Source organism: Protomyctophum bolini (assembly GCF_963924005.1).
Source record: "Protomyctophum bolini genome assembly, chromosome: 6".
NCBI classification, from domain to species: domain Eukaryota; kingdom Metazoa; phylum Chordata; class Actinopteri; order Myctophiformes; family Myctophidae; genus Protomyctophum; species Protomyctophum bolini.
Genome location: NC_137867.1, coordinates 45234924 through 45244787, shown reverse-complemented (window position 1 = coordinate 45244787; position 9864 = coordinate 45234924). Strand labels below are relative to the sequence as shown.

Genomic DNA, 9864 nt, shown 5'->3' with positions numbered 1-9864 from the left:
GAAGTAGATGGATAGACCGAGGATCCAGGATTCAAACCGGCAACCCCCAAAGGTCATTAGACGACCTGCTCTGCCTCCTGAGCCACAGCCGCTTCTTATACTGCACATAGTGCCCTTATTGCGAACGCAGTGATTGCGAAAGCAGTGAGCACTAACTATGAGACCTAGCAGATCATGTCTGTCTGTCCCGCTGTTACATCACTCAGCTCCATATATGGGCACAAAAGGGGCCAGGTCCACATATACAGTAACAGCGGGACAGACACACAGACAGACAGACATACAGACAGACAGACAGACAGACAGACAGACAGACATGATCTGCAGGGTCTCAGCTGCGTTCGCTTCCCGCGTTTGCGCGTCTTACTTGTCCAATTAAAGCGCTTAATGATGTGCATTGCATTGAACCGTTCATGCATTCACACACCGATGGCGGAGGAGACCATGCAGGGCACCGACCAACCTGCTCATCGGGAGCAGTTAGGGGTCGACCACTTCAACCTTATATAGCGTTCTTATATCCGAGCCGTGTCAACGCAATCGAGCATTCCTGTGAAAATAGCAGATCTACAAGCTCACAATGCGTCACAGTGTGCAGTGTACTTCTCCCCCAAAAAAAGCAGGCGTGACCTCGCGATGAGTTGTTATAACAAGTAAGACGCGCAAACGCGTGAAGCGAACGCAGCTCGTGTGTGCATGTCTGTCTGTCTGTCTGTCCGTCCCGCTGTTACTGTATATGTGGACCTGGCCCCTTTTGTGCCCATATATGGAGCTGAGTGATTCACAAATCACTCAGCTCCATATATGGGCACAAAGGGGGGACACACACAGACACACAGACAGACAGACAAACATGATCTGCTAGGTCTCATAGTAAGGGCTCACTGCGTTCGCAATCAAACGGTTATTCCACCAAAGAAGAAAAAAAATTAAATCACGGTATAGTTACTTCTATCTACAGTATCTATAAATGCACCAAGTCTCTCTGTGTGTACTGTATGCATATCTGTAATTCACGTAACGCGAGAGCCATTCGCCCCGCCGACTTCAAATTCAACACGCGCGTTCCACACCCACAGGGAGTGCACTGTAGGGCCCGGTGTCGAGTTGGGTTGGACCCATGCACGGTGGTCCAGATCCAGGGCCCCTGCCCAGGCTCCATATATGGAGCCTGGCCTGTTCCGACATCACAACACTCCATATTTGGTCCCAGCAATCTCTTCAGAGGACTTTCAGAAGCTGCTTCAAAAGATTACATTCCTGGAAACGGAATTACACCTTTTAAGAGTGAATTTGGGAGTAAAACATGGGAAAGAGAATCACACGGAGAATAAGACATTCGGCTGGAGTACCCTCGGCGCAAGGCCAAAGGACTCGATAGGACGTAAAACTGTGAGTAATTCTCCGCCTGTTATCAACCCTATCTCCACGGTGATTACGAACAGAGATAACATGAAAGGACGGTTAAGTGGAAGGACTCGGAGCCCTGATAAGACCAGCTGGCCTACGCTCCCAGCCCGACCCAAAACCACCCCTCCGCAAAAGAAAAATGTGAAAAGTAAATCAAAATCCACGCCTCCCCAAAGGGAAATTATGTTGTCAAATAGATTTAGCCCTCTGCTGCCTGTTGATAGTGGGCCATCAGATAACCGTGTCAACGCCACTCCGAGCACGGTAAGATCTAAGAGCCACTCAGAAAGACGAGCAAATGGAGAGGATTTTACTGAATTTCTGATTGTCGGCGATCAGGCTGTAAAGTATCTTAAAAGCAACAAAAAGATAAAGGTTTTATGTTTTCCCAAAGACACAGTCTCTACTATAGGGGAAAGAATTGAAAAGATTGTTCTGGCTCATCCCGTGGTAAAAACGCTGATACTGCACATCGGTGCACGTGATGCGGAAAAAGGAGAATCTGAAATCCTAAAACAGGATTTCAGTGCCTTATTGCAAGACCTGAGCACTGTGTCTAGCATTCTTGATGTTGACATTACGATTAGTGGCCCACTGCCCCCGATGACAGGCAGTGAGCGTTTCAGCAGATTGTTTGCACTCAACAAATGGCTCTCAACGGAATGCACAAGAGAAACACCCCTGCAAAAATCATTCAATTTTATTGACAATTTCAATTTTTTTTGGGACAGAAGACATCTCTTTGTAGACGCAACACACCTAAACAAGCTGGGTCTTAAATTATTTTCCACCAACATGCTTCATAACATGAAGCATCCCTGTCAACTCTCCAAACTGGCCAGTAACGTGTTACCTGAAAACATGAATTGGGAGAGAAAACTCACAGGGCGTGAAGTCACAGCGCCCCCTGGGGGAGAAAAACTCACAGAGCGTGAAGTCACAGCGCCCCCTGGTGGAGGAAAACGCACTGAGCCTAGAGCGCCCCCTGGTGGAGGAAAACGCACAGAGCGTAGAGCGCCCCCTGGAGGAGGAAAACGCACAGAGCGTAGAGCGCCCCCTGGAGGAGGAAAACGCACAGAGCGTGGAGTCACAACACCCCCTGGAGGTGAAAAACTCACAGAGCGTGAAATCACAGCGCCCCCTGGAAGAGTAAAACTCACAGGGCGTGAAGTCACAGCGCCCCCTGGAGGAGTAAAACTCACAGAGCGTGAAGTCACAGCGTCCCCTGGTGGAGAAGAAACATCAGAGCCTAGAGCGCCCCCTGGTGGAGGAAAACGCACAGAGCGTAGAGCGCCCCCTGGAGGAGGAAAACGCACAGAGCGTGGAGTCACAACACCCCCTGGAGGTGAAAAACTCACAGAGCGTGAAATCACAGCGCCCCCTGGAAGAGTAAAACTCACAGGGCGTGAAGTCACAGCGCCCCCTGGAGGAGTAAAACTCACAGAGCGTGAAGTCACAGCGTCCCCTGGTGGAGAAGAAACATCAGAGCTTGAAGTCACAGCGCCCCTTGGAGGAGAAAAACCCACAGAGCGTGAAGTCACAGCGCCCCCTGGAGGAGTAAAACTCGCAGAGCGTGAAGTCACAGCGCCCCCTGGTGGAGAAGAAACATCAGAGCTTGAAGTCACAGCTTCCCCTGGTGGAGAAGAAACATCAGAGCTTGAAGTCACAGCGTCCCCTGGTGGAGAAGAAACATCAGAGCTTGAAGTCACAGTGTATCCTGGTGGAGAAGAAACATCAGAGCTTGAAACATCAGAGCTTGAAGTCAAAACGTCCCCTGGTGGAGAAGACACATCAGAGCTTGAAGCGTCCCCTGGTGGAGAAGAAACATCAGAGCTTGAAGTCACAGCGTCCCCTGGTGGAGAAGAAATCACAGAGCATGAAGTCACAGCGTACCCTGGTGGAGAAGATACTGAGGAATTTCTAACTCCCTCACCAATACATCTCCTCTCGTTCACCCCGGGCATGGTGGACCTGATAAACATTGGAATAAAGTCGACCCCCCTTAACAGACGAGTTTACCGACTGACGGCGCCCCATATGTCAAGCCCAGCTCCAGATTGCCTAGAAAATACATTTGATAACTGATATGAACAGGGTCCATTATGCGCAGCAACAAACATGTATGGACCCCATGCTTCTAGAAAGCCTGGTGTTTCAATCATTGCACAGGTTGAGGTTCACAACATTTCTACTGTTATTTCAAATAGAGTGTCCAACACAAGGAGTGGTCTGGAGAGAGAATGCTGTTTGGTCACTGTACCTCACAGGCATCACAGCCCCCAAAAATGTGACAACAAGCTTAACCTTGCCTTGTTTAACATCAGGTCACTAACAAATAAGTCCTCCTCTGTAAATGATATAATCTGTAAAGAGAAGCTAGATATAATCTTTCTAACAGAGACATGGCTTGGCTCGGATGGAGCTGTTCTCCTAGCGCCAGCCTGTCCCGCAAACTACAGTTTCATTCACTCTTTTCGTAAGGCTAAGAAAGGAGGTGGACTGGCAATAATTTTTTCAGACACGTTAAAATTCAAGGCTCTGACCCTTGGCAGCTTTACATCCTTTGAATACCAGGCCACTACACTACTTGGTCAACCCTCTATGCCAATGATTAGCATTTATCGCCCGCCAAAATGCAGTAAAGCAATATTTCTAACAGAAATATCAGAACTTTTATCTATCTGCTCCACTAACTATGACAGAACTCTTATCTCAGGTGATCTTAATCTTCACCTGGATGATACTACAGATGCTGTGGCTATGGGCTTCTTAGAGTTATTGCACTCCTTTGAGTTTATCCAACATGTTGTTGGGCCTACACATAAACATGGGCACACTCTGGACCTGGTGATTTCTAGAGGGCTGAACATCACTGTGGAAAGGACTATTGAAAGGCCTGAGCTATCAGACCACTATTTGCTGTGTTTTAATATGACTGTCTCTGATCTAGAGAAAAACATCACGGAATATACCATAAAAAAGCGTTTTTTTAGCTCTTCTGCAGCCGACGAGTTCTCTCGTCATCTGGGGCCCCCCCTGCCCGATACCCCCCCAGTAAATGATATGGTTCAAATTTTTAATCTTAAACTAGAGTCAGCTCTTGATATAGTGGCTCCTTTGAAAACAAAAAAGAAACATAACACCAGAATAACACCCTGGATAAATGAGCATACACGCTCACTGAAGCAAGAATGTCGTAGAGCTGAGCGAGCGTGGAGAAAAAACAAACTCACCATCCACCTAGAGATTCTTAAAAAGTCAACAGTCGCCTATAACAAAGCCTTGCGTCTAGCAAGGCAGGCATATTTCTCTGGCATTATTAATGAGAACAAGAAAAATGCCAGAGTCCTATTCTCTACCATTGAACGACTTTTAAACCCCCCCCAGTCCTACAAGCAGTCATTCCCGGCCTCTAAAGCTAAGTGTAATGAGTTTGCATGCTTTTTTGATAACAAAATCTTTAACATTAGAGCTGATATTATGAATGGTGCTGCTGCTAGCGCAAACCCTCAAACAGCAGCTAATGGTCCCAGAGTAGATCTCTCCAGGGGGAGCCTATTAACGTTCTGCGCAATTGATGAAGATGAACTCCGCAAAACCATATCACAGATGACATCATCCTCCTGTTCATTGGATAAAATTCCCACCACCTTTCTCAAAGAGGTCTTGGACAGTGTGATTGGAGATATCCTAAAAATTGTAAACAGCTCTCTACAATCAGGTGTCTTCCCAGACTCACTGAAGACTGCTGTAGTTAGGCCCCTACTCAAGAAACACAATCTTGATCCCTCTGTTTTGGGTAACTATCGACCCATTTCAAATCTACCCTTTCTGGGCAAGGTTTTAGAAAAATGCATCTTTCATCAATTGGATGTGTTTCTACAGAACAATAATGTGCACAACAAATTCCAATCTGGCTTTAGGAAAGGTCACAGCACAGAAACAGCACTTGTAAAAGTAATTAATGATCTTAGGGTGTCTGCTGACAAGAAACATGTATCTGTTCTCCTACTCCTAGATCTAACGGCTGCATTTGACACGATTGATCATTCAATTTTAATACAGCGTCTGGAACACTGGATAGGCCTGTCTGGTACGGCCCTGTCCTGGTTTTCCTCCTACCTATCAAACAGAAGTTACTTTGTCAATCTAGCCGAGTTTGACTCAGACAAACACGACATCAGCTCTGGTATTCCACAGGGCTCGATTCTTGGCCCTCTGCTTTTCTCCTTGTACATACTGCCATTGGGCGAACTCATTACCAACCACGGAGTCAATTTTCATTTCTATGCTGATGATACCCAACTTTATCTTTCTGTGGCTCCAGATGATCCCTGTGCTTTAGACCCGCTGTTGACCTGTCTGTCTAGCATCAAATGTTGGATGAGTGAGAACTTTCTCAAGCTAAACGAGGATAAGACAGAAGTTCTCATAATCGGTTCTAGTGAGCAGAAAGAATCAATAATAAGCAGACTTGGTAACCTGACTGTAGAAAGTAACAGTAAAGTAAAGAACCTGGGGGTTATTATTGATTCTGAATTGAATTTCAATTCACACATTAATCATGTTACCAAGATTGCCTTTTTTCACCTTAGAAATATTGCACGAATCAGAGCCTATTTGTCCTTGGACGATGCAAAAACGCTAATCCACGCCTTTGTTTTTTCTCGGCTTGACTACTGCAATGCACTCTTTTCAGGACTGCCTAAGAAAACAACTGACAGACTACAACTTGTCCAAAATGCAGCAGCCAGAGTTTTAACTAGAACTAAGATGAGAGAACATATTACTCCAGTTTTGGCATCACTGCACTGGCTTCCGGTTGTTTTTAGGATTGATTTTAAAATTCTTTTACTTGTCTATAAAGCTCTCAATGGTCTCGCACCTTCCTACCTACATGACTGCCTGCCTAAATATGTCCCAAACCGCCCCCTAAGGTCTTCCACTGCCGGCCTGCTCGCTTTGCCAAAAAAAATGGCAACTAAAAAACACGGGGAAGCAGCTTTTTGCTTCTACGGGCCGTCGGTATGGAACAAGCTCCCACTGTACCTTCGTCAGGCAGCCTCTGTAGACATTTTTAAAGCTCAGCTCAAGACCCACTTCTACAACATTGCTTTTAATTGATCTTTTATTTTTTTATTTTTTGTTATTCATGTCCTCACTGCATTACTGCTTGTTTTTAATGTTGTTGCCATGCTTTTCTTTTATCCTCCATTTCTCTGTAAAGCACTTTGAGCTGCATTTCATGTCATGAAAGGTGCTATACAAATAAAGTTTTATTATTATTATTATTATTATATTTGGGCATGCCTGACACAGAACTCCATATATAGGGATAAAGGGACACAGAGAGACAGATACAATAGAATCTCCATATATGGGCATAAAAGGGACACAGACAGATGGGTGGAACGGGTACTCTGACACGGGTACAGCGGGTATATTGTGGATACATGTAAATTGTCAGTTCTTAGTTTGTAAAGTTTGTAAAGTGTGCTTACCGAAGAACGGGGATAAGTGGGGTAGGCTGGTAAACAAACTACTAATAACTACTGAATATGGGGTTCCACGCAAGTCATACATCAAACTTTCGGGCCCCGTGATGATCATGAAAATATTTCGTCTCTGGTGAACGTATTGGGAGGAAAAGGCAGGTTGAGAAAAAAATGGACGTGTTACATCACGTCATTGGCATTTTCAGATACTCATCACAGGGAACATGCATGGGAAATAGCAAAGAGCAAGCCTTGTTTATTCCATGTCATTCGTCATATCCTGAGCCAACGTGTAGGCAGTCCTTGATGTTCACGCCAACTATGCACACAGGTTGCCCCTGTTAGGACACGTACATATAGGTGGACACGGGTATACATAACGTAGTTTGACTGTAGCTAAAGGAGTTGAGACAAATGATTGAGAATGTAAAAAGGCATGGCTATATGTATTAATTAATGGAAATATTGAACATTTTGTGGCATAATATATTGTTTTGGGGTCAGTTATTTACGTTATTTATGTTAAAATAGTATACATTTTAAACAATATTCAAATCCCAGTCTCAACTTCTCCAGGTAAGTAGACTTTTTTTCCGTCACTTTTCCTGCCTCTGGCGCAACGTCACAAGGGATCATGTTGCTGCCTCTGGCGCAACGTCACAAGGGATCATGTTGCTGCCTCTGGCGCAACGTCACAAGGGATCATGTTGCCTTCTTCAGCTCAGCGTGGAAGAAGCGCTAGGTGTTGTGTTTCTTCTTGCTCTTGGAGCTGCTGTGGGAGGAACCGGAGAGGGCCATGGCATGGCCGCTGGTCTTCAGGTGGTCGAAGAGTTTGTTCCTTGAGGGAAACTCGGTGTCACACGTCACACAGTGCAGACTTTCTTCTGCTTGACTCTTGGCAGTCTTCTCTCCTCCTGCTTGACTCTTGGCATTCTGCTCTGCTCCTGCTTGACTCTTGGCAGTCTTCTCTCCTCCTGCTTGACTCTTGGCATTCTGCTCTGCTCCTGCTTGACTCTTGGCATTCTGCTCTGCTCCTGCGTGACTCTTGACATTCTTGTTGTCTTTCGCTGCTCTCCTCTTTCCCTTTGTCTTCCCTGAATTGCATTTTGCCTCTACTGGCGGCGGGGTATCTGCCCGCTTCTCCAGCTCCACGGGGCTCGACTGCCTCTCGGAGGCGACTTCATTGCTGCCTGTCTGCGTTGCAGGAGGGATGTCCTGACATCTCTCAGAGTCGTCGTGAGCAGGAGGAATAGGACCTGGCACTGGAATCTCTTCATCGTCGTCCGCTTCCTCTGTAGAACTACGCGCCGCTTGCTGCCGTCTCTTTTTCTTCTTTTTGGACAGCTTCTGTCTGGGCTTGTCTTCCTCCTCGTCCTCCTCATCCTCGTCCTCGTCGTCATCCTCTCTTCCCTGTTTTTCTTCCGTTTCCAAGGAAAATGAGGCATCTTCCTCCTCAAGCTGTTGTCGCAGCAACGCAACCATCTCGCTGTGTTTTTTAGACTTTTCGTGGTTCTCCATGGCCTTTTCCGATTTGAAGATCTTGTCACATGCCGGGCAGTACAGTTCATCGTTGCCATTCGACAGCTCTGCCTCTCCTTGGTCCTCTTGGTCTGCCTTGTCCACTCCATCCATAAGCTGGTCTTCTACACTCTGTGGCGCGTCTCCAAACTCCTCTTCACACTGAGCCTCGATCTTCTGTAACTTCTCCTCCAGCTCAGACTGCTCAGCCCTGTTCTTCTCCTTATACTCCTCCACCAGCTTGGCCTGGCTGAGTTTCTGCTGGCGCCTCAGGTCCTCTATCTTCCTGAGCTTCTCGGCATTCTGCTCCTTCACCAGACGCATGTGGGCCTCTATCCTGTGGTCGTGCTTGCGCACAAAGGCCACCAGCTTCCGGACCAGCTCGCTGTGCTCCCGTTGTGCTTTGTCCCTGATCTTCTTGTTGTCCTTCTCCATGGCCCTCCTCTCCCAGTGGTTCGAGGCCTGCCGCGTGTCATACTTCTCCATCCAGGAAAAGCTCTTGCGAGTGCAAAAGCTCTGCCAATAGCCATAGAACAAGCGCACTGTCGCGTCATAGTCACTGCGAGAATCCCCGAACGAAGGATAATCACCCTCCTCTACCTTGCTCTGTTCCATCTCCTCCCTGACGACGGTCTTGAACAGATTTCTGTAGACGGCGTAAAAGCCCTTCTTGTCGTCTCCGTAGCCAGAGTAACGGCTGACGGAGAAGTACGGGTCCAGGTCAACGCTGTCATCTTCATACTCTCCGTCCACCCCACCCTTCAGAAGGGCATCTCGGTGGTTGTCGTACCATGCTCGTTCCTGCGGATCACTGAGGATCTCATAAGCCGCGTGAATCAGCTTGAAATGTTCCGCCGCCTCCTCAGCATTGTCCGGGTTCTTGTCCGGGTGCCATTTCAAGGCCAGCTTCCGATATACCTTTTTGAGGTCGTCATCATCCGTGTCTCGCGTCACACCCAACACCTCGTAATGACACCTCATTGCGGCCTCGACGGCGACGGTGTGAGAGTGAGACGATGAGGCCTTAAAATGGGCATGTAGGTAGTCGCTAGCTAGCTGCAGGTACGTGATTATCAACACATAGACAGCAGTACATAGGTCGAACATAGGTAGGCCAATCCACAATGTCCACTGAGAGACACACGATGCGAGAGAATCAGTATCTACTCCAGAGTATCAGTACCTACTCAGAGTGCTGTATCGTCAGAGAGCAGTACCCAATATAAGAGTACCTGGAGGGCATGTCTATGACATCAGACATTGATGATCAGTCATCAGTCATCTCCATACATGGAGATTGGGCATAGCTAGTGCAGTCCCAGTCCATCAGAGTACTCGGAGGCCGGTCTGGAACCCAATGCAGAAGTCTGACATACTTAAGCTTTTAGTTCTCAACAGCAAAGGACGGTGCTTATAAGCAATTCATTTTCACCCTGGCACT

At 47.1% G+C, this 9864-nt stretch overlaps 1 protein-coding gene across 1 annotated transcript; it reads right to left on the bottom strand.

Annotated features, from left to right (window-relative positions):
* Nucleotides 1–7643: 7643 nt before the first annotated feature.
* Nucleotides 7644–9404, bottom strand: LOC308317050 (dnaJ homolog subfamily C member 21-like; the record flags this gene model as incomplete). Its single annotated transcript, XM_080765841.1, has 1 exon — nt 7644–9404. The coding sequence occupies one exon, from the start codon at nt 9402–9404 to the stop codon at nt 7644–7646; it is 1761 nt and encodes a 586-aa protein (XP_080621967.1).
* Nucleotides 9405–9864: the final 460 nt, after the last annotated feature.